This window comes from Hyperoodon ampullatus, assembly GCF_949752795.1.
Source record: "Hyperoodon ampullatus genome assembly, chromosome: 13".
In the NCBI taxonomy this organism is placed as follows: Eukaryota; Metazoa; Chordata; class Mammalia; order Artiodactyla; family Ziphiidae; genus Hyperoodon; species Hyperoodon ampullatus.
The window spans coordinates 27,691,339-27,719,316 of NC_136926.1; the positions used below are offsets into that span (position 1 = coordinate 27,691,339).

The 27,978-nt window shown below is 55.4% G+C and overlaps 3 protein-coding genes across 7 annotated transcripts; 1 reads left to right on the top strand and 2 right to left on the bottom strand.

Moving 5' to 3' along the window:
* Positions 1 to 489: 489 nt before the first annotated feature.
* MRPL40 (mitochondrial ribosomal protein L40) lies at positions 490 to 3,715 on the top strand. Of its 3 annotated transcripts, none has more exons than XM_079716996.1 (4): positions 490 to 498; positions 1,161 to 1,244; positions 2,335 to 2,493; positions 3,304 to 3,715. In XM_079716996.1, exons 2-4 carry the CDS (start codon positions 1,240 to 1,242, stop codon positions 3,626 to 3,628), a joined length of 489 nt encoding a protein of 162 aa, XP_079573122.1. In that variant the 5' UTR covers positions 490 to 498; positions 1,161 to 1,239; the 3' UTR covers positions 3,629 to 3,715. The 3 variants fall into 3 exon arrangements, with proteins under 3 accessions (XP_079573122.1, XP_079573121.1, XP_079573120.1); XM_079716995.1 differs by lacking the exon at positions 490 to 498 and adding an exon at positions 773 to 791; XM_079716994.1 differs by lacking the exon at positions 490 to 498 and adding an exon at positions 817 to 1,012.
* Positions 3,716 to 6,275: 2,560 nt separating this feature from the next.
* On the bottom strand, positions 6,276 to 8,729 carry LOC307061969 (synaptic plasticity regulator PANTS). 3 transcript variants are annotated; one of them, XM_079717369.1, is made up of 3 exons: positions 8,573 to 8,729; positions 8,280 to 8,447; positions 6,276 to 6,608 (listed from the first exon to the last, which is right to left on the bottom strand). In XM_079717369.1, exons 1-3 carry the CDS (start codon positions 8,594 to 8,596, stop codon positions 6,540 to 6,542), a joined length of 261 nt encoding a protein of 86 aa, XP_079573495.1. In that variant the 5' UTR covers positions 8,597 to 8,729; the 3' UTR covers positions 6,276 to 6,539. The 3 variants fall into 3 exon arrangements, with proteins under 3 accessions (XP_079573495.1, XP_079573496.1, XP_079573494.1); XM_079717370.1 differs by having other exon boundaries at positions 6,276 to 7,074; XM_079717368.1 differs by lacking the exon at positions 6,276 to 6,608 and having other exon boundaries at positions 8,119 to 8,447.
* Positions 8,730 to 11,037: 2,308 nt separating this feature from the next.
* On the bottom strand, positions 11,038 to 27,906 carry UFD1 (ubiquitin recognition factor in ER associated degradation 1). Its single transcript, XM_079717367.1, has 11 exons — positions 27,774 to 27,906; positions 27,375 to 27,407; positions 24,622 to 24,743; positions 22,148 to 22,278; positions 19,866 to 19,938; positions 16,813 to 16,881; positions 16,014 to 16,079; positions 15,692 to 15,739; positions 14,990 to 15,078; positions 14,189 to 14,270; positions 11,038 to 11,156 (listed from the first exon to the last, which is right to left on the bottom strand). The coding sequence occupies exons 1-11, from the start codon at positions 27,892 to 27,894 to the stop codon at positions 11,082 to 11,084; spliced, it is 909 nt and encodes a 302-aa protein (XP_079573493.1). The 5' UTR covers positions 27,895 to 27,906; the 3' UTR covers positions 11,038 to 11,081.
* Between the last annotated feature and the right edge of the window lie 72 nt (positions 27,907 to 27,978).

A 27,978-nucleotide genomic window follows, 5' to 3' on the forward strand; every position in this document is an offset into this window, starting at 1 on the left:
TCGGCCGCCGCCGCCGCCGCCGCCGGGCTGAGGCGAGAGCCGCGTCCCTCAGCGCGCCCGGGCCATGGAGCCGCCGCCGCCCGCGCCGCCCGCCCTCCAGCCGCCGCCCGCCCCCCGCCCTCAGCGCCGCCGCGCCATTGTCGGCCCGCGCCGCTCGCCGCCGCCGCCGCCGCCGCCGACCCCCGCGCTCGGCCGCCGCCGCCGCCGCCACAGCCGCATCCCCCGCGCCGCTCCTCCTCTGGCGGCTCCCGGGCAACGCCGGAAGTCACGGCGCGCACCTGCCAAACAGCCCCGGCGGGAAACCGCTCCCCGCGCTCACGGGCCGCCCGGCTCCTCAGCCGGCCGGGCGGGAAGGCGGCTCCTCTTCGGGTCCGCCCCGCACGACCGCGAGCGAGGGGCCGGCCGGCAGGGAGCGCGCGGACGGGCGAGCAGGACCTGGGGTGCGCCCCGGCCGGGCGGGGCCGGGCGGCGCAGACGGTTTGGCCGCTCCGCCCGCCGGTGCGGAACCGACTAATTAACAGGCTTCCACCGCCCCCAGCGCGTGTTCATTTGTCGCCCGCGAGCGCAGGCCACGTGCCGCGCCGGTGCAGCCACCGCGGCCCGGCTCCGACGTCGGCGAACGAGCCGGAGCGTTTACTGGACGCCCAGGCCGCCTCTCGTGCGCGGACTCTTAGCCCTCGCGGCCCCGCCGGCCTCACTGCTGGTCTCGGCCCTCGCGGGGCGCAGGCCGAGCGGCAAGGGAGCGGCTAGGGAGCGGCGCCCGCGGGAAGGAGGCCCCCGATCGGCGCGAGGTGCGAGGCGCCGGGCGCGGGGCGGGGCCACGTCGGAGGCAGGGCTAGACGCGGCGGCCGGAACGCGGGAGCGCGGGGCTGCGCGGCTGTCGGACCCGAGAGCGGCGCACCGCGGGCCGGACCGCCTAGGGGCGCGCGCCCGGAAGCGGCCGTCGGCGACCGGGAGGCATGGCGGCCGTGGCGCTGGGGGCGGCCTCGCGCGCTCTGCTCCCGCCGAGCCGGTGAGCGCGGAGGGGCGGGGGCGAGGATGCGCGGGGACGCAGATTGAGAGCTTCCCTGCTGGCCTTGGTGGTCTCACCCCGCAGTTACGGGGCTCGTGAGTGACCTTAACGGGGAAGCGGGCGTTGATACACACTCGGTCTCTTCCAGGCTCCTGGGAGCGCGGCCGACGCAGACGAGGGACGCGCACCAGCGGGCCTCGTTGCTGTCCTTCTGGGGACTCGTGCCCATGAGGTAACCCGGCCGCGGGCCCGGCCTGGGGGGTCGCGCACGGGAACCCAGCGAGCAAGGATGCTTGATGTTCAGTCTGCGAAGTTTCTCAGTTAAATTTAGATGGATGCCCTTATGTCTTTTCATATGAAATACTGTTATGTCTGTAATCAGAGGTCAAAAGTTAAATGCAAAAGTGGTTTAAAGAAAAGTTAATTAGCTCCCACCCCAGGAATTCTTGTGTAAAATTTTAAAGAGCACAGACAGCACTTCCGTTTCTTACTCTCCGGAAAGGTGGGAGGAGGTGAGAGGATTCTTTTTTCCACCTGGGACTCTGAATAATTTCTAGGGACTTCATAAAACTCAATCTTGATGCTAGAGATTCGGTTGTTCTGAATAGTAACTTATCAGCATAGGAGATGTGTTCCTGAGGGTAAATCAGACTTTTGTCTGTGTTCGAGGATAGGGAAATTTGTTAAGAAATCTCAAAGTATAAACAGGAACTTGACAGTTATTTTTATTATACTGTCTCTCTTAGTCAAATCATTTTTATAAATCACAAATCCATTTAAAATGTGAGTAACGAGCTTCTAACAGATAAACAACAAGGTCCTATAGCGTAGCACAGGGAACTATATTCTATATCCTGAGATAAAGCATAATGGAAAAGAATATTAAAAAGAATGTATATATGTATAAATGAGTCACTATGCTGTACAGCAGAAATTAACACAACATTGTAAATCAACTATACTTCAATTAATAAATAAATAATGTGAGTAACGAGCTTCTAATTCATCAGTTTGGTATTTTCACTTTTCAGTGCTATCCCAAGGCCCACCTCACTAAAGATGAGCACTTCCCTTTAATTTATACCCTGACACCCCATGGAGTTTTTCCACGCCTTCCTGGGTTGACCGTGCCCACACAGTTCTCATAAGGACCCCCCATGGAGGCTGTCTCCCTGCCACACTCAGCATGGGAGGCCAGGCCCACACGGTCCTTTCCTGCGGGAGAGCCCAGTACAAGTTTGCAGGCACTTTCCCTAGCGCCATGTCTCTACACGTTCACGAGGCCAAAGAGGAAAATGTTTAGTGTTTGCTTTATCCTTTAGAGCAGAACCTCTGCAAAAGAAGAAGAAGGTGGACCCTAAAAAAGACCAAGCAGCAAAGGAGCGCTTGAAAAAGAGGATCCGACGACTGGAAAAGGCGAGCCAGGAGCTCGTTCCCATTGAGGATTTTATCACGCCCGTCAAGTTCTTAAATAAAGCGAGGTACGGGCCCTCTAGGGTTGAGGTCTTCAGAGCAAAGGAGTTCTGTGACCTTCAGGAAGTTCCATCTGCACTTCACACCTGTAATGGGAAGGGGTCATAGGCTTGGGCTGGCTTGGCCCTGTTCTGAGTCCTCTTCTCCTGGATTGTCTCGTGGGAGGTGCAGAAAGCATTCCTGGGCGCTGCTCCTGAATGGCTGATTGTGGGAAGGAAGCTCAGGGCAGATGCTGGAGCGAGTTTGGAGTGTTGCTCTTGCAGAGGAGTTTGGCTGTGACTGACGACTGGGGCCCTGGGCCTGCAGCTCTTACCCCTTCCTGCTGGTAGGAAACCCTTAGCCTCCTGCTTTAGGATGCAAATGCTCATAGCTGGGATGTGTCATGTGTGGGGTTGGTGGGATTGCTGCCTTCTTGTCAGAAGTGCGTACCATTTATAAAGTAGTACCTCGCCATGTAAGTGGGACAAGGCAGGTGCTTCTTTGGGTCTCCAGGGCTGATAACAGGCTCTTGACTCCCTGGGATATTGGTGTCCGTTTTCATAACACCATTTGACTTTTCTCCAAAGCCACGTTTCCCCACCAGCAGGCTCTGCTTGGCACAGAGGACGTGCTGCCTCAATCTGCTGAGAGCACCGTTGTTTTTCTTCACGTAAAGAAAATGGCAGTGGTTCCAGGTGTCAGTTGCCGCTGCTGCCACATCCAACATTCTGTCCCTTAATTTGTCCCTAAGTTCCATCAGCGTCTGGCAGTGGGGACACTCGGGTCCCATGCAGTCGGTCAGCGCCCCCAGGTTCATGCCTTTGGCTCTGTGTTTGCAGGCAGCGGCCGCCAGTGGAACTCCCCTTTGAAGAGAACGAGCGGAGAGCCCTGCTTCTGAAGAAATGGGCACTGTACAAGCAGTGTGAGCATGAGATGGAGAGGGGTGCCATTGCGTCCCTGCTTGAGGCCCAGCAGGAAGCTCTGCAGGAGCTGAAGCTCACGGCCCCAGAACTCCATGCCGAGGCCACCAAGCGGGACCCCAGTCTGTTTCCCTTTGAGAGACAAGGGCCAGACTACACGCCACCGATCGCCAACTACCAGCCTCCGGAAGGCAGGTACCACGATATCACCAAGGTGTATACACAGGTGGAGTTCAAGAGATAGAGCTGCAGGCAGCTGCCCTCAGGATGCTGCCCTCGGGAGCCTGCACCCCCAGGCTCAGGCCTGCTGTGAATAAATGCATTTAACCAAGTGTCTGTCTTAGGTCAGAGTCACAGTTAATTCACCTGAGCATGCACAGGGGTTGGGGAAGCTGCCCTTCTTTGCATGGTACTGGGAGAGGAAGGCCAAAACATTGACCACTGCCCTCCAGTGAAAAGGAGGATTCCAACTGTGTGGGGCAGACGCCACCAGGAAGAGGCACAAAGTGACCCCAGGAACGGAGGTGAAGGACATGCAGCTGTGCTGTGCGTCGCCTGCACCTGGAGGAGAGGCAGGGCTGGCTCTGGGTTTCAAGCTGGGGGGTATGGGGGAGGCTGAGGAGAGTGTCGAGCGGCAGGGACCCCACTGCGTGAGGCCATGTGTCCTCCAGGAGGGTATGACACCTGGCCAGGTAGAGGCCGCTGTTAGTCTGGAGCAGGGAGTATGTGAGTGAGCTCTGGTGCCAGAACAAAACACCACAGACCAAGGAGCTGAAACAACTCACATTTATTTCTCTCGGTTCCGGAGGCTGGATGTCCAAGATCCAGGTGTCAGCCAGGCTGGTTTCTCCCAAGGCCTCTCTCCTTGGCCATCTTCTTGTGTACCCACGTGATCATCCCTCTGTGTGTCTGTGTCCTTATTTCTTATAAGGACGCCAGTCATTGGATTAGGGCCCACCCACGCGACCCCATTTCACATTAAGCACCTCTTTAAAGATCCATCTTCAAATAGTCTCAGAGCGGCAGGGGGTTAGACCTTCCCCGGAGGAACTTGGGGTACATAATGCAGTCTAACAGTGAGGGTGCAGTGTAGGCAGAGGTCCACTTGTACCCCATGCATCACCACCTCAGAAAGGCTTTGGTTCTTCACCACCTTAGTGCAAACAAACCAGCGGAACACTCCACCTGAGTAAGAATTCAGATTATCCATTTTCCCAGAGGGCCCTGGCTACCCAACCCTGGAAAATCACCCCGTCCCCACCTCATCAGCATGTGCCCCTTTCTCTGCCTAAAGCCTCCAGCCTCCTCCTCCAGGTCTAGGCTCGGACCCTGAGCCTCCCCCACCTCCCAACTTATAGATTTCATCCACGAGGTTGTATGATCAAGTCAGTGGGTCATGGCCAGCTGTTTTGTTTCAACCTTTTATTTAGAAGTAATCATAGATTGACAAGAGGTTGGAAATCAACAGGGAGGTGCTGTGTGTGGTTCCTCCAGCTCCTCCCAGTGTCACATCTTAGGGCCAGTCATGCCAGCACCCAGAGTTAGACCATGTAGCCAGAGTAGGTTCAGGCTCCCAGATGCGGCTGTGCTCATCTGTGTGTCCACGTGTCACAGCACAGCCACCCCTGCGGTCCTGCACTACAGGATGCTGCCCCATGTCCCTGACCCCCGGCCCCATAATCGTCCGCATCCCTGTAATTATGTCCTTTCACGGCGTCATGTAATTGAGCCAGGCCTGGCAGCAGTATCTCACAGGGTGGGGGCAGGTGCTGCTCCACGAAGCCCAGCTCAGTGACAGTGTGCCATGTAACAGGATGCATCAGGTCACGACACAAACTACTTATCGTTGTGGGCTCTGTCCCCAGTTTGAAAGATGATGCTCTTCCTTGTCACTGTGCATTTTCTTCACAGCTGATGTTTGAACGTTCATGTCTGTCTCCTGAACTCAACGGGACTCTGAGGCCACTTGTCTGTTTCAAGCCCAGGGTGTGCAGACATGAGGGGTGGACATGGGTGCACAGAGGAACATTTTCCAGGGTGATGATCATCTGCGGTGGAGCTCGCTCAGCATCCAAGAAGTTGTGGGACTCCTGATGGAGCCAGCACCTGGCCACAGGCGCCCACGGCCCTAACCCAGCAGCAGCAGGAGGGTGGCTCCACCAGGAGCGGCTGACAGCCTCCCTGCCTAGGTCTCAGAGCAAGGAGGACTCAGGTGGAGCTGTAGCAGCCTCCCTCCTCCTCCTCGGCCAGAAATGCCCATGAACGCAGCCACGGTGGACGGACCCCGGTTGCCTCAGACACACCAGGGCTCCCCACTGCGACAGGGGGACCCTGGGTCTTCTTTATACTCACCTCTGCTGCGGGAGTCCTTTGTGCGCACCCCACCACTCACAGGTACACAGTCACAAAGGACTCTTGGGGCGCACAAGAGCAAACACACATGATGGGAGATTTTACTCTCTTAATGTATGCCCTTCTGAAGTGATGGATTATTTTGCCCCCAAGAATGAGTAAAATGGGGCTTCCCTGGTGGCGCAGTGGTTGAGAGTCCGCCTGCCAATGCAGGGGGTACGGGTTCGTGCCCCGGTCCGGGGAAGATCCCACATGCCGCGGAGCGGCTGGGCCCGTAAGCCATGGCCGCTGAGCCTGCGCGTTCGGAGCCTGTGCTCCGCAACGGGAGAGGCCACAACAGTGCGAGGCCCGCGTACCACAAAAAAAAAAAAAAAAAAAGAATGAGTAAAATGATGTTGAACCACCACCTCTGGCCAGATCGTGAGGGAGGCACTGAGATGCTGCAGGTCTGACCCTCAGCACCACATGGTGGGGCCTGTTACGCGGCACAGATGCTAAATCGTTTCACTCATAATAAAGAGACCTCTAAAGAACTAGTGTTCTCGTTGGTTCAAATACATATATTTTTAAAACATCTACAAGAGTGTAAGCATACAAAATTCTAATACTGGCCAGCACAACGTCAGGTTATAAATCTAACCCTTTCAAAATTAAACTGGATTTAATTTTCAGCTTGTTTGGAATCAAACCTGTGAAATGTCTTTTGATATATTCCACATTTTCAAAAAACGACCAGGGGAAATTCTGAGGGAAAGAGACCAAAATTCCATGTGTCTTGGGCTTGGGTGTCTTCAGCCAAGAGTCTAGGAACCCTCTTTACACAAGGTTGTGTGTCCTGGAGCTGTGGGCCGAGGAGATGATGCCGCCCGCGCCTACAGAGGAGCAGAGGGAGTGGCCGCGGTGGGAGGACACCAGGACACGTGGCCGTCACCAGACCAGGGCCAGACAGGGCCACCTGCGATTCCACACGGATCCGGGCTGCCCCTCAAGTGTTCAACTGAGGAGCCCAGCCCTTGGGACGGCCTCTCCTTGCTGCTGTCCCCAGGCCTGCCCATTGGCCGCCCACAGGGACACGCAGGGGTGCCTGGCTTCCTGGAGCTGCACGCTGAGTGAACTGGCTCTGAGTGTGGTGAGGCAGGCGAGGCTGGAGACGGGGACTCTGTCCCACGCCAGGCGGAATCTCCCAGGGACCTCCTGGACTATTTGGGCCTGTCACCGGTCGTTGTCCTGGGGCAGAGGGAGGTGCCAGTCTGCAGGGGGGCTCTGCCTGGGGGCCCATACCAGGCCGTACTTCCGTGCAGCCCGGACTCTCGCCTGCTCGCTCTCACGTAGGGACCGCTGCAAAGGAGACCTGGTCACCTGTGGCCTCATGGGTGTCCTGTACCTCCCTCCTCTCAGTGCCCACCCACACACATGACAAACGCAGCCCAGCAAGCCCTGGTGAGTGCAGGGTGGGGTGGGGTGGGGGTGGTTACCACACACACATCTAGATCATTCTCCAAGCTACTGTGAAAAACCTACTGTGCAGATGACCATTTTGAGGACATTTTTAATTCTCCTGGGCCCCAGGGCTTGATGCCTTCGGATGACCTAATCAGATTCACCAGATAAGAGGGGCTGGGGGCTGAACCAGGAGGAGAGATGAGCCTGAAAGAGCGGCCAGAGGAGGGAAGAGGCCAGAGACAGGCAGGCAGGCAGACAGACAGAGACAGAGACACACACACACACACACACACACACACACACACGACAGACAGTGGGCACCACCACCCCGGCCAGTAAACCCAGGGCAGCAGGTCACAACCATGACGGGGCCTGAGGGGGTGCCAGGTGCTATGCTGGCCACTTTACACGTAGAATTTCACCTCTTCCATCTGTTTTCGCTCAAGCTCTACTGTCTCAAATGGAATGTATTGTTCTTGTTAAAAAGCGATCAGAAATGCAAAGTAAATATGAAAGCCCTGCAGACCTCCCTCCCAGAGGTGAAGTTCACAGCTTCCCCAATTCCATTTGAGGCCCGCATTTCAGGGCTATCACCCATTTCCCTAAAGAAGGAATAATCTTCTCCTTGCTGGTGCCCGTCCTGCTTTTCTCATTAAGTGACATATTGCGAGCACCTTTCCACATGGGGATAGGTTACTATCTATTTTTCTTAATGGCTGTGTAGTTCTCCGTGGTGGGGAAGACGTTATCTGGTCAAATATCTATTACTGGACTTTAGGTCACTTTCAGTCTTTGCACTATTACAAATGGTGACACAATGGACATTTTGAACTTTCAGTTGTTACCCAATTACCTCCCTAGGATAAACTGAATGTATGGACCACAACCCCCTCCTTACTGGTCTCTAGCACCTCCACAATATCCTCTCTCAGCGTGGCAGCCAGACTGACCTTTTAAGGATATAAATCAAAGCACGCTCCCCAGCACACGTGGAGGCTGGAATCGAACCCCTTTTTTAAGGCCCGCCCCCTTCTCCCAGCGTCTCGTGCCCCCGGGCTGGTTCCTGGTCTTCCAGGGCTCGGCACGCCTGGTCGGGTCACCTGGGCCTCGGCGCTGCGGCGCTCCTCCCACTCGCGGCAGCTGTCCAGGTCGCGCCGCCACTGCCCGCAGGCCGGCCGCTCGCCGTGGACGTAGTAGTGGCGCAGGAAGTGGCCGGCGCTGCTGCAGAGCTCCCACTCGGCGCGGTAGGCCTCGCACGGGCGCGGCGGCTGCGGGGACGGGGACGGGGGAGTGAGCTGGGGACCCGGTGCGCGCCAGCCCGTCCCGCACGGACGGACCCGGTCTCCGTCCTCCCGACCTGGCCCCGCGGGTCCCCGGGTCCAACCGCACTTACCTGCCAGCCTCCACTTTCCGCCATGTCCCGGGACTGCCTAACCCGCCTCCTGAGCCCGCGGACCGCCGCGTGACTGATGGGCGGAGGGACTAAGGAGCCCGGAGATCTCACCACTAGCTCCTCGCCCACCTCCTTGAGACGCGCCACTGAACAGGACGTCCGGGTTGGCAGCCAATAACAGTCGAGGGAGGGCGGGGCCTGGAGGCCTGTGTGGGTGGGGCCTGGGGGCTGAGGCGGAGCCGAGGTCGGTGTGGGCCGGGCATGCCCCCAGGGTCACCAGACCCGGCTAGCCACGTGGCGGAGGTGACCTCGGCGTCCCCTTGGGCCGGCGGGTGCCCGGCTGCACATTCACGTCCAGTGGCCGTTTCTGACGGAACCACGCGGCTCGGGCAGATTCTTTCCAGCAGCTTTATTTTCATAATCTCAAAGATCGGTTCATTTCGTCAGCACGCACCGGAATCAGCGCCGCCACGCCAGTCCTACGCCTGCATTGGTCCCGCCTGTGTCCCCTCGAGGGCGGGATGACTCCCAGGTAGGAAGCGGGGGCCCACAGGCGCGGGCACAGCGCAGGCTGGCCAGAGGCGCGGAGGCTGTATGGCCTGGGGGACAGCAGGACCTGCGGGTGGGCGTCCGGAGGTCGCGTTAGGGTCGAGGCTGTACTAAGGCAGGGAGACGTTTTTCCATGGGGCGGTGCGCACGAGGCAATGACAGCGAAGGGGAGGAGGCTGGTGGGCCCGCAGGACCGCCCTGCGACACCCCTGCAGTGGTTCTCCAACTGCCGCCAGCCTAGCCACCGGCCCTGGGGCCCTTGCAAGGCGGGTGCTGGGCCCCCTAGGAGTGAGTCCGGGTCAAGCCAGACAGCTGCAATTTCACTAGGAGTCCTGCCACGCTGGGTCACAGACCAAGCTTGGAGAAGACGCTGCCTGAGGAAGGATGCAGGCCAGGGTACAGGCCCACAAGTGGCACCCCACCGTGTCACCAGAAGACCCACCAACAGGGTCCACCCCTGGCCCAAGCAGGGAGTGCTTTCCTTGTATACACTGTGCGTGTGGCTCAGGGAAGACAGAAACCAGGGGCCAGCACACTACATAACATTCATCGTGTAATTGAATGACGTGGTAGCCAATGTGATCCGCAAACAAGGCTGCCCACCCACCAAGGAGGGTGACTACCTCTGCCAGCAACACAAGACTCCTGAAGTGGAGGGCCAGGTAGGTCACAGAGTGCTCATGGCTTCCAGAACCACTTCCATTGCCATGGGTGTGGGTTTGGGCCACAGGGCCCAGCCCTGGTCATCATGATGACCTTTGATGCTCATTCTCTGAGGACATGTGGGTGAACCCTGGGCTGGCATCCTGCAAGGGATCATCTCCTGAGTGTTGAGGGGAGCCCTGTCCAGAGGTGGACCCCTTGGCCTACAACAGGAACAAGGGAAGCCCCTGCTGGGCCCAACCACCCCCACCCCAGGGGTCAGAGAGCCTCGTTTCTCCCTACGCTCCCCAGAAACCCCCAGAGGAGCTCTTTCCTAAGGGCAGGGTGGAACGAGGGGCCCCTGCCAGCAGGCCTTCCTCCTGCCCAACTGTCAATCCATGTTGGAACCTAATCAAACACTTAGAAACAATTCAGGTTTTAGTCACTACCTGTTTTTATTTGAAATTCTTGATTTAGAATTGTTTTCAAAGAGAGGAAAATGATTGAATTAACATGTCGAAAAAGCTCATATTATAGAAATTGAAGACCTGAAACTAAATTAATACTAGTAAAAAAAATAAAGACAGGCCAGCAGAACTTTGGAAAATTTAATACATTAAAACTGGGAGTGGGGGGTAGGAAAGGAGAAAGAATGTATCTTTAGCTTTCATTTATTCTAATAGTCACATTTGTGCTTCACCACAAAGTTGTTTTACAGTAGAACAGATTCATTAAGGAGCCAGTTATTTCCAAATGAAATCAAAGTTAGAAATGCTTTCAGGTCAAGTTTTCCTTCTGAGGAATGGTTTCTTGGGGGAAAAAAAATCAATATGTAAAATAAAAATGGAAACACCCTTCCTCAAATACTTAAATTGCAGCCAGAGTAATGGGATGACCACTATTTATAGAGCACTTATCTGTTTAAACCACTTTTTTCCAGGTCAAAGGCAACAGCTAAGCTATGACCTGGAGAAAGAAAAGATAAACGAAAAAAAGAGAAAGACCACCACAACTTAGAGCAATTCAATCCCTTCACTGGTTTTTAGCAGGAATCAGGGAACTCTGCTCCAGCTGAGGCTGTGGGCATGCCCCGAGGGCTGAAAGCAAGGAGCGTGAGTAAGGGACCTCAGAGACGGCCTCCTCGTTCCCCAAATCACGCACACAAACTGCTGTCCTGTTTTCCACTTGCAGGTGAAACCTGGTAATTCTTAGGTAACTCTAAACAGACCTAAAGTGACAGAGTGTCCCTGTCAGAGCCAGTAACTAAAAGCCAGCATGTTGCAATTATTTTATTTTCCAATCAACCAACGGTCCCAACCTATGGCTTTCTTCCCTTTTTACGCAGCGACTGTCCTTCTCCAGAGAAAGCGACGAATCTGCCTCCAGCTTCATCCTAAGTGTGAAGAGAAAATACCATTTTCAGAAACTCCTTGGAAGTTTAATAAGAAATGCTGTATTCTGTTGACTCATGTACCATCTGCCTATTTTCCTTACTCCCACATTCATAATAAGAAATGTCTTTGAAATAGAAATGCAAGTTATAATCTACTGAAGTGAAAACAAAACCATGGAATCACAACTCTGTCTACCACAGCCTTTTTTCTCAGGTTGAGTATATATGCTTTTGCAAAGGTTATCACATTTTCAATGTAAAAAATACAAAAGACACCCCCTAAAAGAAAAACCACGCCAAAGAACATTTCCAGTCACTGTTCTGTATATGCTTACATAAACTATTTTCCTACTTAATTCCCCAATCTCAAGGCAGCGCGCTGCTCTCGTTCCCTCTAATTCCATTCCGTGGGCAGGCAGTTCTGCCATCAGCTGTTACTTCCAAGTCTGCAGTGTTCAAGCTGCCCCGGTGGGCAGCTGAATGTCTCTGCACACAACTTTGATTTTCCCTAGAGGTTGAACTCCTCGTTAGAAGGCTGCTCTTATTTTTGAGGCTTTTTAAAATGGTGACTCAGCAGCTCTCACTCTACCAAACTATCCTCCCACCCACCCTTCTCCCAAGCAGAAAGACGGCTTGTTTTTTCTGAACCCTCGAAAACAGCAGGCATCTTTCCACGAGCTTTGCTGCTAGTCAGGGGAAGCGTTGTCTGTGGACGAGGATCCAGAGCTCCCCAGCACGCCCTCCCCCCACACCCGGCCCAGCGCCTAACGCAGCTGGTGTTTCCAGTGGGGCCCATACAAGGTCCACATGGTGGCGACCACGCAAAGGTGAGTTGTGGCTGAGCCAGGCAGCCTTCCCTTCCCTCAGGGCCCTCCGTGTGTCCTGCTATCAACACCGGAGCCTGCTTTTTCTCTTGTGAACACTTCACCCACTTGAAGGTGCATCTTCTGGGACCTTCGGGCTGTCCCACCTGGACGGGCCGCTGCCCCAGGGCTGCACATTGCTGTGGGGATGCCCTGCTTCCCGCGTCTAAGGCTTTCTGACTTCTTATTCCTTCAATTCCGTGGGTATGTCTTCAGTAGCTTCCTGAGAAAGGGTGCGTGAAGAGATCTTCAGGGACTGAGAATACCTACCTCTCCTCTCACATGGCTCACTGACAGGGTGGTTGATGTTAGATTGCTGGGACCACCAGAAAAAATCACCACAGGCTGGGGGCCTGGGGAGACATTCACCTCCGCACAGCCTGGAGGCTTGGAGCCAGAGATCCAGGTGCCGGCAGTGTGGTCTCTCCTGAGGTCCCTCTCCGGGGCCTGCAGGGGTTGCCTTCTCGCTGTGTCCTCAGGCCTTTCCTCTGTGTCCACATCTCCTCAGAGGGGAACATGGCCCATCTTAGTTCCCTCCTTTTAACACACTTCTGTAGAGGCCTTATCTCCAAATACAATCACATTTTGAGGTACTGGGGTTAGGGCTTCAACACAGGAATCTGGGGGACACAATTCAGCTCATATAATTGGGCAAAGAATTCTGAGGACCCTGCTCCACTGTCTTGGCTTGTGTCTGGCTAAGATGGTGCCATTCGTGACCCGTGGTAGAATCTCCACCTCCTGGAGACTTTAGCGTCTTTCCTTTGCCCCAATTTGGAGTTGTTTCCATCCACTGTGCTGGATGCTCGGTGGCCCCTTCTGACCTGCGAACGCGGGCCCCTCCGTTGGAGGAATTATTTCCCTGGTGGTTTCTGCCCCTCTGGTGTCTCTGATCTCCCGTGACTGGGGTGTTGGTACTGGAAACCTGCCTGTGGCCTTCACTTTGGGGTGAGCAGGCTGGGGCCTTGCCTGGGCTCGACTGGCCAGAGAAAGCTCCTCCAGCTGCAGCCAGCCCACCCGCTGCCAGTGTGTGGGAGCCGAGTGGGGAGGGGACGCCAAGGGTGGAGGACTGTTACCGCCATGCTGAGGGCTGTCTGGGGACTCTGTGATGCCATCCCTTCTGGGGGTGAGGCCAAGTGCTCTGGGACAGATGCTCAGCCTTCACCCCAGGTCCTGCCCCCTGGCTGCCCCACAGCCAGCTTGGGACGGGACATGGCTCTCCGTGGTCTATCAAGTCAGGTGCCCTTGGCCTCCTGCTCTGGGGCTCCCAGAACTCTGCCTCACTGTCCCCGTCACCTTGTCACCTGTGCCCCAGGACAGGCAGCGTGAGTGCACCTGAAGGCCCACCTCAGTCACATGTCTCTCCCTGGACATCTATTCACGGACACCCCAGCCTCCCCATCCCTGCAACAATCAAGGATGAGGGGGCCCGAGGACACAGGCCCGAGCCAGCAGCCAGACTGGGGGCAAGCAAAGGCCTGGTGGGGACCACGTCAGCTCCTGAGACTGGAAAGGTGCCAACACGGTGTCAACTTGAGAAACGTTAAAGCCAGGAGGGGCTGTGAGTCTCTGAACCACCCCCCTTGGTCCCTGAGAGAAAAGCAACCAGGAGAGCGAGGATTTGAGGTGGGGTGTTCTAGAAGCACCAACAGAGTTACGGCTGCCGGGTGGGGTGGGCGGTCTAATGGCAGGCTGTGCCGGGTCTTTCGAGCAAGTTTCCAGCACCTGAGAGAAGTGCCCACAAGACGGAACCTCCCCTCCCTGCCCCCCAGGCCGCAGGAGGCCGTGTCTGGAGTGCAGAGGCACTGAGGTGGCCGTGCAGTGGTCAGGAGCTCTGCCCCTGACCTTCATGCACCCTCAGGCTCACTCCTGGGAAATGCAAACAATCACAGCAACTGCCCCACGAGACTGTCCTGGGGATTAAATATTTCAGTATAGAGCACGTGGCCTGGGGCCCGACACCCGGCAAGGGCTCAGGGAGCTGAAACCTTGCTGGTCACTGCAGCAAGGGGACACCAGAGCCCGCACAGCCTCAACAGTTGGACCACTGGGGAAAGGAGGGGCCCCAGAACGGAGAAAATGACAGAAACACCCTCATTCAGAATGGAAAGACTCTCCTCAGTCACCAGTAGCCAATGAAACTTGTCATGACCCATGAAACATACTCACCTCTTCAACCTTTTTGACCAGTGGACGTGAATTTCTGATGAACGTGATCTTACCAAGTTTAAATTCATAGTTGGGAATTCCTCTATAAAGAAGACAGAGCAGAAGAAATGTTAGTGTCAGAAGGCACTAAAATCCATTTGTGACCATCTGGTCCGTGGCTGTACCCACCCCCCAGCCTCAGGCCAGCCCATGGGTGCCCCCTAGCACCCCCCAGGAGGGAACAGAAGGCAGCTGGGGCAGGGTCTGCAGACTCAGGGCCTCACCGTCTGTGTCCTCCAGCCTCACATGCCCCCCTGCAAGGGCTACACATGCACTGAACTCACTTCACTCCCTAAGAGGCTGAGTGCAAACCCGTTTCTGGCATTCTCTGTGTGCTCTCACATGGTCAACAGGGGACAGATCTGATCCCTGCCACAACCATGCAGGCCACCAGAGGAGGGACCCTGCTGAGAGTCCCTGGACCAAACAATACAAACACAACTAAGTGAGGCAGTTCCTGCCTCCTCCTGAGGGAAGTGGATCAGTTATTTGAAGTCACAAAGGAGGAAAATGGGCATATTACTAAGTTGGAACCAGAAAGGTCAGAAGCAGGAGAGAGATCCAATCAGGGGCCGGTGGGGCTGGACTGAGGGTCTTGGGGAGAAGCCTGGCGATGATGGGGGGGGGCACCGACGCGCTTCTGCCACGCTGTGTTCCAGCCCACCGAGGAGGGCAGCGGGGCACCCACGCCCCCACAGAGCTGAGTGAGGCTGCCCCAGTGTGGGGTCTGGGTCAGGTGGAGCAGAGCCAGGGCAGACCCACCTCTTGATGTCTCCGGGCTTGATTGGGGAGGGGCTGGGCTCTACACCCTTCTTCTTCCCGTCCAGTCTATTCCCGGAGCCGGAGAAGGCCTAGACAAGCAGGCAGGGGGGCCGTGAGCTGAGCCCCAAGGGTAGGAGAGAACCACCTCGGGACTGCAGCGCCCACGCCCTCTGGGGGCTGCTGGGAGCTGAGGGGAGCTTCCTGGCCCAAGGATGGTGCCTCCACCTGCCTCAACCCCCGGGCGCCAGCTGCCAAGGAAGGGGTGACAGGTCCAGCTGGGCCCACGGCTCAGCTCTGCAGACCTGCCTCCCAGCAGTAGGCTGAGCCACGCCCACCGGCCCCTCCCCATTTCCAGGGAGGACAGCAGTGCCTGAGCGTCAACATGCAACTGACTTTCCAACAGTGCAGGACACGGTTTAGAGAGAAAGCAAGAGTGATCACATCTGGTGAATCTACGTGAAGAGTATATGTGTCTGTTGTACTAGTTCAGCTTTCCAGTAGGCTATAAATTTTTAAAAAGAAGTTGGGGCTGCCTGGCAGTTGTTGGGAGGATCCAGGAGAAAGTGGATGGAAAAGGGTTTGGAAACTCAGAAGGCGCCGGGTACACGCGTGCGGGGTCCCCCAGGCCTGCTCCCAGCTGAGGTTCCCAGGGTGTCACAGACAACGTGGCAGGAGGACAGACAGTCGCATGGCGGCACTCACGCGGAAGCCCAGCTCCCCGGCATAGCTGCTGTGGTCAGCTTCGCCTTCCTGGAAGGGACAGAAAAACGGGGATGAGCTTCTCAGTGGGGCCCCCAGCTCTTCCCTTGGGCTCCCTCGCTGCTCCTGCTGTGCCCGCACCCCAACAGCTGGTACACACTGGGCCCCGGGAGCGGGGCTGGGAGGGAAGCAGAACGTGGCTGCCTCGGTACCAGTGGAGGCCAAACACCGCCGGGCGGCCAGGACACTGGGATGCACTCCAAAGACCAATACCGGTGGTGGGGAGCTGTGCAGAGCTCGGGAGGGACACTGAGAAGCGACTTACGGCTGCCTCCTCACGCTGGGCTTGTCTCTCTGGCTCCTTGTAGCCCAGTGGAGCATCGAAGTCCACCTGTGTCCCCAAGAAGAAAGCATGATGAGACAGGGCCACACTCAGCCTCCGTGGCTTTACTGTTCTAAGTTGGGACAACTGTGGGTCCACGTGCAGTTGTCGGAGCTGATACAGAAGGGGCCTTGTACAGTCCGCCGATTTCCCCGATGGTCACGTTTTACAAAATCACAGCAGAACAACGACAAAGACAACCCAGCCCTCGTCCAGACATCCCCAGTTTACATGCACACGCGGGTTTGTGTTTTGTTCTCACAATTTGATCATCACTGCAGGTCGGTGCACCCCCTCCCCCCAACCCCCGGGTCAAGATCCTGAGCAGTTTCAATTACCACAGGGACCCCTCCTGCTGCCCTTTCATAACCACACCCTCTGCCTCCAGGCAACTTCACTGCCCTGGACCCCGGCAACCACTCCTCTAAACAGACCCAGACAGAATGGAACCCTTCTGCTGGGCATCCTTCCCTGAAGACCCAGCACGCTGGGCTGTCATGCCCACTACTCGGAGCTGAGCAACCTTCCTCAGCCTCCAAGAAGACCCAGCCCCTCGCAGGGCTGAGATGCTGGTGGATCTAGCCATCTCAGAACTAGCAGCAACCCTGCCACCAATCACAAGGTCAGCGGCCTCCTCACAATGTTCCGTCACCATCTTCCTCCCCGTTCCCCCAAAGAATCCCAGGGGTTGCATGACACCCGCCCAGGGCCCCCAGCCGCCCTTCCTCCCGCGGCCACTCACGTTCATGTCACACTCGATGATGGACACAGCCCTGTCAGGCTTGGTCTCCATCACCCGCAGCTCATAGATCTGGGGAGAGAGAAAACAGTCGGTTTTGTGGCAGCACTGGGCCCATCCATCACCACGTGTCGCTGCAGTCCCCTACCCGGCTCCTGCACACACACGTCATTCACCTCCATGACACCCTCCCCAGCCACACCTTCTGCTGTGGAAAAGCGGCTGTGGGTGGCTGCCTTGATGCCTGTCACTTAGCTGACCACCTCTCATAAGCGATTCAAATCAGACAAGGCAGTTATGCAGCAAATTGCAAAAGATTCAGTGTTTACCCCAGCAAAGTTCACTTCTAAGAATTAACCCTAAATAATAACTAGCTAAATACTGAAAGTGCTCTAAGAACACCTGCTCCAGCACTGCTCATGGCAGCATAGGCCGAAGATGCCCATCACTAGAATGGTTACATGAGTGGGGTGTATTCCTAGGCAGCCAGCATCCAGGAAAAGATGCTGAAGACCAGTTATGCTGCTGTGTGTCGAGGATGATCTCATGCGTGTAAAACACGCACAAAGTCAAAAGGATAGGAACTAAAGGTGGCAGAATGGACTTTTTCCTGCATTGCTTTAGGTTCTTTCTCTCTACCGAGAGTATGTCTTGCTTTTATAATGAATGGTCGGGACAGTCCCACCATTGAAAAAACTGAACATAGGGAGAGGGTCCCCCAAGTACAGTGAGAAGGCTTGATGTCCCCCGTCTGGCTTTACGTTTACTCACTAATGACTAATAGAAATGAATGTGTGTCGCTGTGTGGATGCCCCACCACCTCTCCACACAACACGGGCTGCCTCCAGTGGTTCTGCTGCCACGGACAAGGCGGCATGAACATCCGTGTCCGTGGCTCCTGGGCATGTGGTCACCTTTACCAGTCAGCGTGTTTTCAAACTGCAGGTTGCAACTAACTAGTGAGTCATAAAACCAACTACGCTGCAACCAGAACTAGAAAAGAAAAATACTAGAACACAGTACAGTAGAAATACTAGACTATGTTGCATGTAGTTAAGGCTAAGGACTTTTGTGATATTTATGGTATACTAGTTGTCACGCTGTATCTAAAACAGTAATCTTAAACTTTTACACATTCAACATGTATTTTTACTGATTTACCTTTATCGAAGTGTAGAGAACACCTGAATTCTAAATAACCCTCGAGACTTATTCTTTTCCAGTGTTTCAGGTGCCATCTTTTAAACTGCATCTATTAAATCCATTTATGGATTTAAATGGCAATGTTTACCACAATTTACCTCACATTTGCTGGTTTATTGGTTCTTCCCACACCTTACTCTTTCCTTCTAGGCTAATGCTTATTCCTAAAGCACATGCTTGTTAAGTTTCACTGGTAAATAAATTCTCTCAGATTTTATCTGAATACATTTTGATTTTACCCTGTTCTTTAAAGAAGGTTTGATGACAGTTACTTTCTCGCAGCCTCTGGAGCTCCTCTGCCGCAGGGGGAGGCAACATTTGCTGTTGACAGGCCTGCCGTGTGCTGTTCTTCTCTAAGTGCTGGATCTTCTCTGCTCATCTCTCCACGTCTGGTGCTCGGCACCTGTAACTACCCAGCCTGGTGGACACTAAACTCCCTGTAAGCGTGGGCTGTAGGCCAATTCTAGAACAACTCCACTCATCTCCTCACAGTAGTTCCACCCTCTGTTCTCTTCCACTGGGGTTTTCACTGAGCACGTTTGGTTTTCTCAGGATCTCCCAAACCTCAGCTGCTCCTGTTGCTGCCGTGCTTCTCTGTGCAAACACCTAAGTCACTCCTGCAGATTCAACTTCCCCTTCGCTAATTCTTTGTTGGCTGTTGTTTAACCCTCTGACTGCTTTTCAAATAATCCTGGATATTTTGGATAGACTTTTGCTGCCTGCTAAATTTTATGATTCCATTAAAAAATTCTTTTTGAACATTTTTTACAGTTATTTTATCTTTGCACCTGAAGGTCCCAATTGTGATTTCTTAAAGGCCTAAATCTGCTTTTGCTGTCTTTGCTTTGGGTGTTTGGTGGACTTATAAGGAGTTCCTGTTTGCTGGTTCTATCTATAGCAACCCTGAGGGCTCAACGAAACTGGGGGTGCTGTTTTCAGAGAGCCTGGGATGAGGACAGCACCCACCTCTGCATCTATTTGGCCCCTTTAAGGGCCCCAGTTTCATGTGGATGCCTTGATCCAGACCTTCCACCATGCACTGATGTGGTCATTTGCCCTCGGCACACACCTGCTGAGTCTTCTCAGAAGGGTCCTTCAGAGAGTCTAGTCTTCCGTACTTCCAAAAGCAGAAGCCCAGACGTGCATTTCAATTCTATGTACACCGGAGTAACTCACCTTCCCTTTCAGTGCAAAAAGGTCAACGATATCTTTCATCATCAATTTTTGTTTCAGCATTTTTTACTGCCTTAATATTTTAAGAACAATGACATTAAGGCTACCTGTAATTAATCAAGAAAGCTTGGGATTCCCTGGTGGCACAGAAATGAAGAATCTGCCTGTCAATGCAGGGGACACGGGTTTGAGCCCCGGTCCAGGAAGATCCCACATGCCGCGGAGCAACTAACCCTGTGCTCCGCAACAAGAGAAGCCACCACAATGAGCAGCAAGCACACCGCAACAGAGTAGCCTCTGCTCGCCGCAACTAGAGAGAGCCCGCCCGCAGCAATGAAGACCCAAAGCAGCCAAAAAAAAAAAGAAAAGAAAAGCTTAATGTATTCAGCTAAGTTAGACAATACCTAAAACGTCCCCACGAAGGTAAAGGGAACAAGATTATTTCTTAGTTTATGAAAAAATATAAAAGTGTGTTTCAAAATCCACAAAATTGAACAGTAGGATTCTTAGTATCGGATGCTTCAAACAGAAGGACACTGTCAGAGAACACGATGGATCCCTACATGACACCGGGGAGTAACTGGCGTCTGATCCTGTGTGTGAGAGAGAGAGCGAGAGAGCATATAGGCTCCTGTTCACAGCTGTGAGGGCCCCGGCATCCGAAAGGCTGAGACACTCACCTTCTCGTTGTAGTTGATGGCAATCACATCCCCGGTGGTCAGACACGCAAAGTTTCTCAATGCGTTTTCTAACCTGCAGACACACACTGTCAAGGCAACATAGCAAGATGGAGCCCTCAAATCTGAAACAAGTTTCCACAAGGCATTTAGAGGATTGGGTCACACCGTGTAACGGACAGACATGTGCCCAGCTGGGGCTCAAAGACACGTGGCCATTACTCAGCAACGAGAAGGAAGCAGCTCTAACACACAGTAATGGGGTGAACCTCACTCTGGGGAAGAACCAGCCACAGAGCAGTGAGACCTCCGCCAAACACCGAGAAAGTCAGATCTCTGAGGTGGGAGGCAGCCAAGGCTGCTGGGGCTGGGGGTTGGCTGAGGATGGGCATAAAGGGGCACAAAGGCCCTTCTGGGAGGACAGCCAAGCTCTGAATACACAAGGGATGCATCTGTCAAACTCGCTCAAGTGTACATTTTACTGCATGTAAATTACACCTCAACAAGTTGATTTTAAAAATCCTATGGAAGCACAGGGGGAAAAAAAATTGAAAAACATAGGTAAGTCCCCTCAAAAGTCCCCCAAAAGCAAAGATGTTTTCATTTACACTTTTGTTGCTTCTATCTTTTGGGTGATAACCCATATTTAGTGGTATGTTTCAAATAAAAATATTTAATAATAGGGCTTCCCTGGTGGCGCAGTGGTTGGGAGTCCGTCTGCCGATGCAGGGGACACGGGTTCGTGCCCCGGTCTGGGAGGATCCTGCGTGCCATGGAGTGGCTGGGCCCGTGAGCCATGGCCGCTGGGCCTGCACGTCCGGAGCCTGTGCTCCGCAACGGGAGAGGCCACAGCGGTGAGAGGCCCACATACAGCAAAAAAAAAAAATAATAATAATAATAATAATAATAATAATAAAAATTTAAAAGGGAAAAGTAGCCTGTAAGCCCTTTTCATAATAGTAAATAATAGTAAGTTCTTAAAAACTGAGTAACCCAAATGCCCAGACAAGGAAATAATGCCCAATCAAATGGAATATTTTAATCACGTCATCCTTGTCAATTTACAGAATTGTTTTAAATACAAAGGTCAAACACAAAATGTGGCTCCAGATGTGCCACTGAGACGCAGCACACCTGGGTGAGAGGCCGAGGGCAGAGAAGCCCGTGTCTACATTCACTTCTGTCAGACGGCCTCCCGGGCCGCTGGCAGCTTCGTGAAGAGTCTGGGGTACACTCCCTCTCTGCCCCCCTGTGTGCAATGCCAGCTGTAGGGGTGCCCTTCCCTCGACTCCTCCTGGTGACCCTGAGCTGCTGGACGCAGCCCCCAGGGCCCGAGGGCAGAGCCGGCTCTGCACTGCCTGGACTCAGACCCTGAGCAGAGCCTGGCGCACCGCGGCCCATGGAAGGGGCACCCTTTCTCTGCGGTCACGAGTAACTGTGCCAAGAGACACTGTCTCTGAAAGCAACCTGGTATGTGTGTGCTGCAGCACAAGCAAAAGGACTCCATACCGGAGAACATACAAGGGGCTGCAGTGCAGAGGCCGGCAGGCCCCAGTTACGGGCATGGGCACTGTCCACACCTGCTGTAAGCAGAGCGCCCAGTACCCTGTATGCCCAACACAGGGGGCTCGACATGCCCGTCCACAGACACGGCCAGCGGAGGCCTCCACACAGCCCAGTGGCATCTGGGACATGGCCAGCAGCAGCAGCATGCTCCTGGCTCTGGCTGGGGACAGGGTGCAGGTGGGGAGGGTGGAAGTAGCTTTTTTTTTTTTTTTAAACAATCTGTGTTGTTCAACTGAGTTTTTTACAAGCATGCCTTTTTAGCAATAAATAGGTGGTGGAGTGACCACACACACGGCTAGCTTACGTTCAGAGAACACGCAAAAAATCACTAAGACCCGATGCCTTTGCTTTCCTCTGCTGAGAGACAGAAAACGTACTAAGACAGGGCTCCCCACGCCTGAGCACAGGGGAGCTGAGAGGCAGATGAGTTGCCCTCCGACGAGAACACACTGGGCTTTTTGCCAGCATCATCGGCCACCCAGAGGAAGGGCTCCACCTGCCCTCTGGGAAGCGTCCAGAGAGCGCCCAGCACACTCGTGAGGCACGAGCCATGTAGACAGGCTGGCCCCACGCCATTGTTCTCAGGTCACAATGTCAATCACGACAAGTGTGTGGTCCCCAAAGCAGGCACAGACCCAACCAAGGGCTCACTGTCACCCGCCACCAGCTGGCACAGCCCTCCCCGGCTCAGAGGAACACGTTCCACTTCAGAAGGATACACGGCCTTGGGGTTGGTGATGTCCAGGAAGTCGGGGCTCTGGGGCTGGAACTTGGAGTACGTGGCTACCTGCAGGTTGACACTCTCTACCTGAACCAGGCCCCCCTCCTCCAGAAGCAGGTTCTGCATCATCTGGAGGGGGAAGAAGACAGGAGGCAGTAGGGGTGCGGCCGGGGCCACCACAGTGGGAGCACCTGAAGAAACCACTTGCTGGAAGGGTGGCAGGTGCGTGCTCATCCGCCAGCTTTAGGCCTCCCAGGGCCGGAGCGTTTCCACACGGACACCTCCCCCCACCCCCGGCGCCCACAACTTCACCTGACTCCCAAGGCCCCAGGGCCAGCTGGGCTACACTGGAGGCGGGAGGATGACAGCCCCAGGCAGGCTGGCCTTGCCAGGGACGGCCCACAGCCTAGGCCTTGGGTGTCTGCTCCAGCCTAGGCGTTGGGCGTCTGTGGAGCCACCCTACCAGGTAGAGGCCAGATGAGAAATGAGACAGAGAGACAAACATGGGCCCAAGGTCCTGGGGTGCAGGGAGCCAGGACCTAGCAAGGACCTGAAGCTTGGGATCCGAGAAATGAGCACCCCTGCGCATCCTGGAATGGTTTTTTGCTTTTCTTATTTCAAACCTTCTTAAAGAAAGCTTCAAACGTATACAGCTAGCAAGGGCCACGTGGGGAGCTCCATGCACCCACCCAGGTTCCATGGCCTTCAGGTCATAGCTGACCTCGTCCGTCCACCAGCGCCTGCTCCCTGCCCATCCACCAGGGCTGCCTGGAGCTCAGGGTGGGATGGAGCCTGCCACTCATCCGACAAAAAGAAAGCACCTGCTCACACACTCACTGGGGTCGGGAGACCCTCGAGCCGGCTCTGCAACAGCAGCTGGGAAACCCCAGGCACCACCTGCTCCTGGCAAGAGCTGCAAGGCCAGGCCAGGAAGAGGACGGCAGGTAGCTCCATGCTACCTACAGAGGCTTCCCCGGGGATGGGATGTTTTCAGGCAAAAGGATTCAATTAGCTTTCTGGCCCAAAGTGGTCTGAGAGCCTGGACACAGGTCCAGCCAAACTCCAAGTCTGCAGGTTGGAGAAAAAGCCTTACAGGAACAGTGTTCCTCAGTGTCCCCCCTTCTCTTTCACTAAGGATGGGCCACAGAGGGGCCTGGGGAAGCTTTCACTGCCCAACACTTCAGCCACCCATGGCGCTCCACAGATAGTGGGACAAGGCCTGGTGCCTGTGACGCGAGGTGTGGGCACGTAAGCAGGGAACCGGGTCGGGTCTGGGCTTTGAGGAGTGACTAAGAGTTCCCCTGTGGTCAAGGAAGCAGCACAGGACACCAGCTGGGCTTAGCACTCAGGAAGGACCCAGGCTCAGGTGGGGGAATGGCCCAGGGGAAATGGGCAAGGTCACCACTGCAGGAGAGGAGAAACCTTCAAACTTCTATTCATATTTAATCTCAAAATATGAGTTAAGGCCACTCCTTTAGAAGGTCAGCCATTGCTGCAGCGGGGACCCTTGGCTGTGCAGGAGAGGTGGGACGCTCTTCAGAGCATCTCCCTAGTGGCAGGGAGGCTTTGGGGTGTGTTCCCAACTCCGCCCGCAGACTGAGGGGTCTCTGAGCACCCCGACATAAATGAGTATGAAGAGAAGGACACAAAGTCCCCTCTGTGGGTTTCCCAATGCTGAGCGTGCCAGAGCTGGGAGAGTGGGGGCTGGGCTGAGGGGGGAGGGAAGGAGAGAGCCAAGCCAGCCTTTGCCTGGAGACCCTCCTCTCTACACGGTCTAGATCACTGGGTTTCCGCATAAGACCTTATAAAGACAAGGGCCCTCAGGCACCTTCGAAGCACCTACAACACTGACTGCGGCCAGCTGTCACAGAAGACAGTGCTTAAGGTCAAAGGGACACGCCCAGGCCCAGGATGGAGCAGGGCACGTGGGGCCCTCACACTGGGGGTGGTGGGGCCCGGCCCCCCCCAGCCCCGCCCCCGCGGACTTCCGGCTGCTGCGGGCCCCACCCTACAGTGCAGGCGCGTCTGCCTCTGGACACGGATGGCATCGGACCAACCTAAGGGCAGAGAGCCTTCATTCCCATGGCAATGAGGCTGAGTGCTTTAGACAGACTCAGGTACAGACAAGTGTCCACACACACACACACACACACAGTGACAGAACTGGGCAGACAAACTACTAAAGGGGTGAGAAAACTTATAAAAATCTAAAACTCTGTACTCAGACCACATGAAAAATACTCCTGCTCCATGGTCTTAAAAAAAGCCTGACACAGAAAATGGCAGTTAAAAACTGCATGGCTGTGGGTTCCAGGCCACCAGGTGAGCAGCCATCCCCAGCTCCAGGCGCACCCTGTGTCCACAGCCGCACGTGATGTTTGCAGCGAGGCGCGTCGCTCTGCTGCGGGGGTAGGACTGTGCACAGGCGGAGGGTGTCCCTGCCACCCCACATGGCAGCCAGGGGCCACTCACCCAGTGCGGGAGGTAGCAGATGCCCTCGTCAGCCACAAACTCCAGCACGCCACAGTGCGTCATGCGGTCCGAGTTCTTGTTGGTCAGTTTGAACAGCATGGGGTAGGTGATGTTAAGTCGGCCTGAAAAGAAGAGCGAGGCATGAGGCTCGGCTTCTTCCAGGGAGGGAAACCCTGTCCCCAGACGCTCCCCAGGGAAGTGCCTCCCTCCCCCAGCAGGCACTGGGACCTACGTGGTACTGAGCCCCTGGGTGTCTAACCGCCCAGCAGACCCCGCGCTCCTGCCAGACCTCAGGAACGTTCACTGAGTCAGGAACGCAGCACCAGCTTATATTTTTGAATGGCGGAAATCCCACTTTTAAAATGTGACGTGTTCTTGCACTTATTCACGAACAGTTTAAGTGCCAACCAGGTGCTGGGCAAAATCCCTCCTTCAGAGGTTTCCAGTTAGAAGGCCAGAGCGTGCCCAGATGCTCGTGCCGGGGAAGGGTGGGGCCGGAGGCAGGGCAGCCAGGATGGATGCTGGTGGATGTCCTCCAGGGGAGGAAGTCCAGGCAAAGGAAGCAGCCCAAGCAAAGGCATAGAGGGAGGGGAGCCAGGCTGGTTCGGGAACTGCTGGCAACCAGGCGAGACTGGGCACAGGGACCGGGTGTGCGAGCAGTCGGGGGGGAGCAGGCAGGGCAGAACCGGTCAGCAGTGTGGGCTTGCAGCAGGGAGCCAGTGTGTCCCGTCCCGCCAGGGGTCCTGAGGTAGGGGCCATGTGTGGGGCTGGAGGCCTGCTGACTCAGGAGTGCAGGGGGCGCAGAAAGGAAGGGCTGGCGCTGCAAGGCAGGAGGACCCAGGAGAGTCAGTAACCGGGGAGTGGTCCGGGACAGATCGACAGGACCGTGTTGCCTTGTGCCAGGCCCTTGCTCAGCCTTCACGGGACAGTGAGGTGGGTACTGTCCTCGCCCCTTTATCTATGGGGGACTAAGACACACAGGTCTGGCAACGTGCCCCAGGGTTACACAGCCCAGGAATGGCCATGCTGGGGGTCAACCTAGGCCGCTGGCCCAGGTCTGGGGCTTGACCACTGAGACCAACTTTAGCCTATAGATTTAGGCAAACGTGGCAACAGAAGTTGACTCAGTGGCAGGAGGTACAGTAGACTCCATTTGGGATCTCCTGAAAAATTTGGAGAAGCAAATTGGATAATGAGTCTGGGTGGGAGGCTGTCCCCCCATCACCAAGGGCGACTGGGATACTGGCAGTGGTGGCCAAGGGCCTGGACGCCAGGCCCTCCATCACCAGTGCACCTCCCGGCTGTGGAGCCGTGGAGTGGACTGAGGTGGGTCAGGGTGAATGATCAGGCTCCAACCACGGGTCCGAGATTCTTGCCATTGGAAGAGACCCCCATGTTCCTCAGTCCAGTAGTTTTCAAACTGCATTTTTTTGATTTAGAGAAGTGCCTTGGGGAGTCCGAGCCTTCCGCACACCCTCACCTCCTCCGCCCTGAGCAGCGACCCTTTTTACAAACCAGGACTCCCCATGAGATCTCATCTGGACAGCTCCTTCCATGATTTATGAGGTCTGCACAGCACCGAACTAAGCCCCACTGTCCCAATCCCCCGGTCTCCTCTCATACCCACATGCCAACACACCTGGTCTTAGTCCTGGGTCAGCTCCACCCATGAGGCAGACTCTCAGGGCCCTGCTCCCCACTCTGGGACGACAGGGGCCTGCCTGAGGGCCGTGCCCCCCATTTTACCCACCCTCTGGCAGAGCTAAAGGCCTCCCTCTGCGGGTGCAGCCACTGCTGCCGTCAGTTAGGCCCTGCTGGCTAAGGGCCACCTCCTGCCCCTGCCTGGTGCCACAGGGCCCTGCTGTTTACACACACAACACAAGTACCATCCAGGAGGCACTCCTGCCGCAGAGCAGTCCCCAGAGATGGCGTCATGCCCCCATTTAAAGGTGAGGACACCAAGGTTCAGAAAGGCCCAGTCACTAGCCTGGAGTTAGGCTGGGCAAGGTGCAGAGCCCAAGCTGGAGCCACACCAGAGCTGGCGCCTGGCCCTTACCAAGCTGCCCAATGTGCACCCCGACACAGAGCATGGACCCTCCCGGCCCAGAGGCCACCACATCTCCTGCCTCAGAACCCACACCAAAAAGACCCCCAAGTCTCAAAAGGCAATGACTGTGCCCATGGTCGGGGCATCCTAGTCCGGGTGGAGTGCAGCCAGGGGTGTGAGGTCTCCGAGCTGCTCCCGTGGGAGTGGGGAGTCAGGGAAAGGGGGAAAAGTGTGGCCAATCTCCCAACCCTGGGCCTTTCTTGCTCCTGGTAAGAGGCGAGACGGGGCAAGGCGAGCAGCTCCTGGGGCAGAGGGGTTAGAACTGCAGCTGGAGCTGAGGCAAGAGGCTTGGGGAGATGAAAGACCTGCGTGCGGCGTCTTCTTGGGGGCCGCCACCATCCTTTAGGGGAAAATTCAGTGCGTCCAGCCAAGGACAACGGCTGCCCCAGCAGCATGAAGAGCACCAGTGCTCACACCTTCCTTTAGTCCTAATAGGACCCAGGGTGGGGTGGGGGTGCCAGAGGAGTGGACCCAGAGCCGAGCACCCACTGGCCTTGGCCTCCCAGCCCAGCAAGCACCCTCCAGAGACAATTCCCAACCAGTCTTGCTGAAAGACGCCTCTGCCTGGGCGGCGAGGGGTCTGTGCCTGGTCCCAGCACCCACGTTCACATCACCTCCGTTCTCAAGTCAGGTAGAAAGTACTTACTGAGTTGGTCGAGGGCTGAGGGTGGCATAATTACTGTGGAAAGAACATTTAGGAGATATTAAGAAAAGAAAATTTAAAACAACAGAACAAAAGTCAAATTGCACTTTCTGTTATAGCTTAATGAAAGTATTAAACGATACCTGTGGGGCAGCCGGAATTTCATGATTGTTCACAACAAGTTTTACTAGCTATAATTTATTTGGTGAAAACAAATGGCTATCAGCCATAAATCTAATTATAATTAGGACCCCTCCCCACACCCCTTAGCCAGGACACCTTGACGACATCTTGACGGTAACTAGCCTCCGTCACACATGCAAAATGAGAGCTGCCAAGGACTATGAGCACTGCAGGCCTAGGGCAGGAAAGGTTACGATTCAAAATAAAAACAGCACATACTCTTCCCTCCTTTCTCCACATCTGACCTGTCATTAGGCCCCGCGAGCATGGACACGGAGAAGCAGCGGTACTGCGTGGAGAAGCGGTTCTGGAAGACCCGGGGAATCGGGTGGTCGAACATGTTGAAGGAGAACTGGAAGGAGGGAAGAGATGCTGCAGTTAACACAGAACGAAGGCACGTTTCTTCTGTCAACAGCTAGAGTGG

Bases quoted from the DNA above. Each gene is read 5' to 3' on its own strand.
- MRPL40 (XM_079716994.1), top strand. From the start codon at position 960: ATGGCGGCCGTGGCGCTGGGGGCGGCCTCGCGCGCTCTGCTCCCGCCG. The intron at 1,013-1,160 runs GTGAGCGCGGAG...GGTCTCTTCCAG, and splicing joins GCTCTGCTCCCGCCGAGCCG to GCTCCTGGGAGCGCGGCCGA. The intron at 1,245-2,334 runs GTAACCCGGCCG...TTTATCCTTTAG, and splicing joins TGGGGACTCGTGCCCATGAG to AGCAGAACCTCTGCAAAAGA.
- LOC307061969 (XM_079717368.1), bottom strand. From the start codon at position 8,596: ATGGCGGAAAGTGGAGGCTGGCAG. The intron at 8,448-8,572 runs GTAAGTGCGGTT...CCGTCCCCGCAG, and splicing joins CGGAAAGTGGAGGCTGGCAG to CCGCCGCGCCCGTGCGAGGC.
- UFD1 (XM_079717367.1), bottom strand. From the start codon at position 27,894: ATGTTCGACCACCCGATTCCCCGGGTCTTCCAGAACCGCTTCTCCACG. The intron at 24,744-27,374 runs GTAAGTACTTTC...TCTTCTTTTCAG, and splicing joins CTCAGCCCTCGACCAACTCA to GCCGACTTAACATCACCTAC. The intron at 22,279-24,621 runs GTGAGTGGCCCC...TTCCCCCTCCAG, and splicing joins TCTGCTACCTCCCGCACTGG to ATGATGCAGAACCTGCTTCT.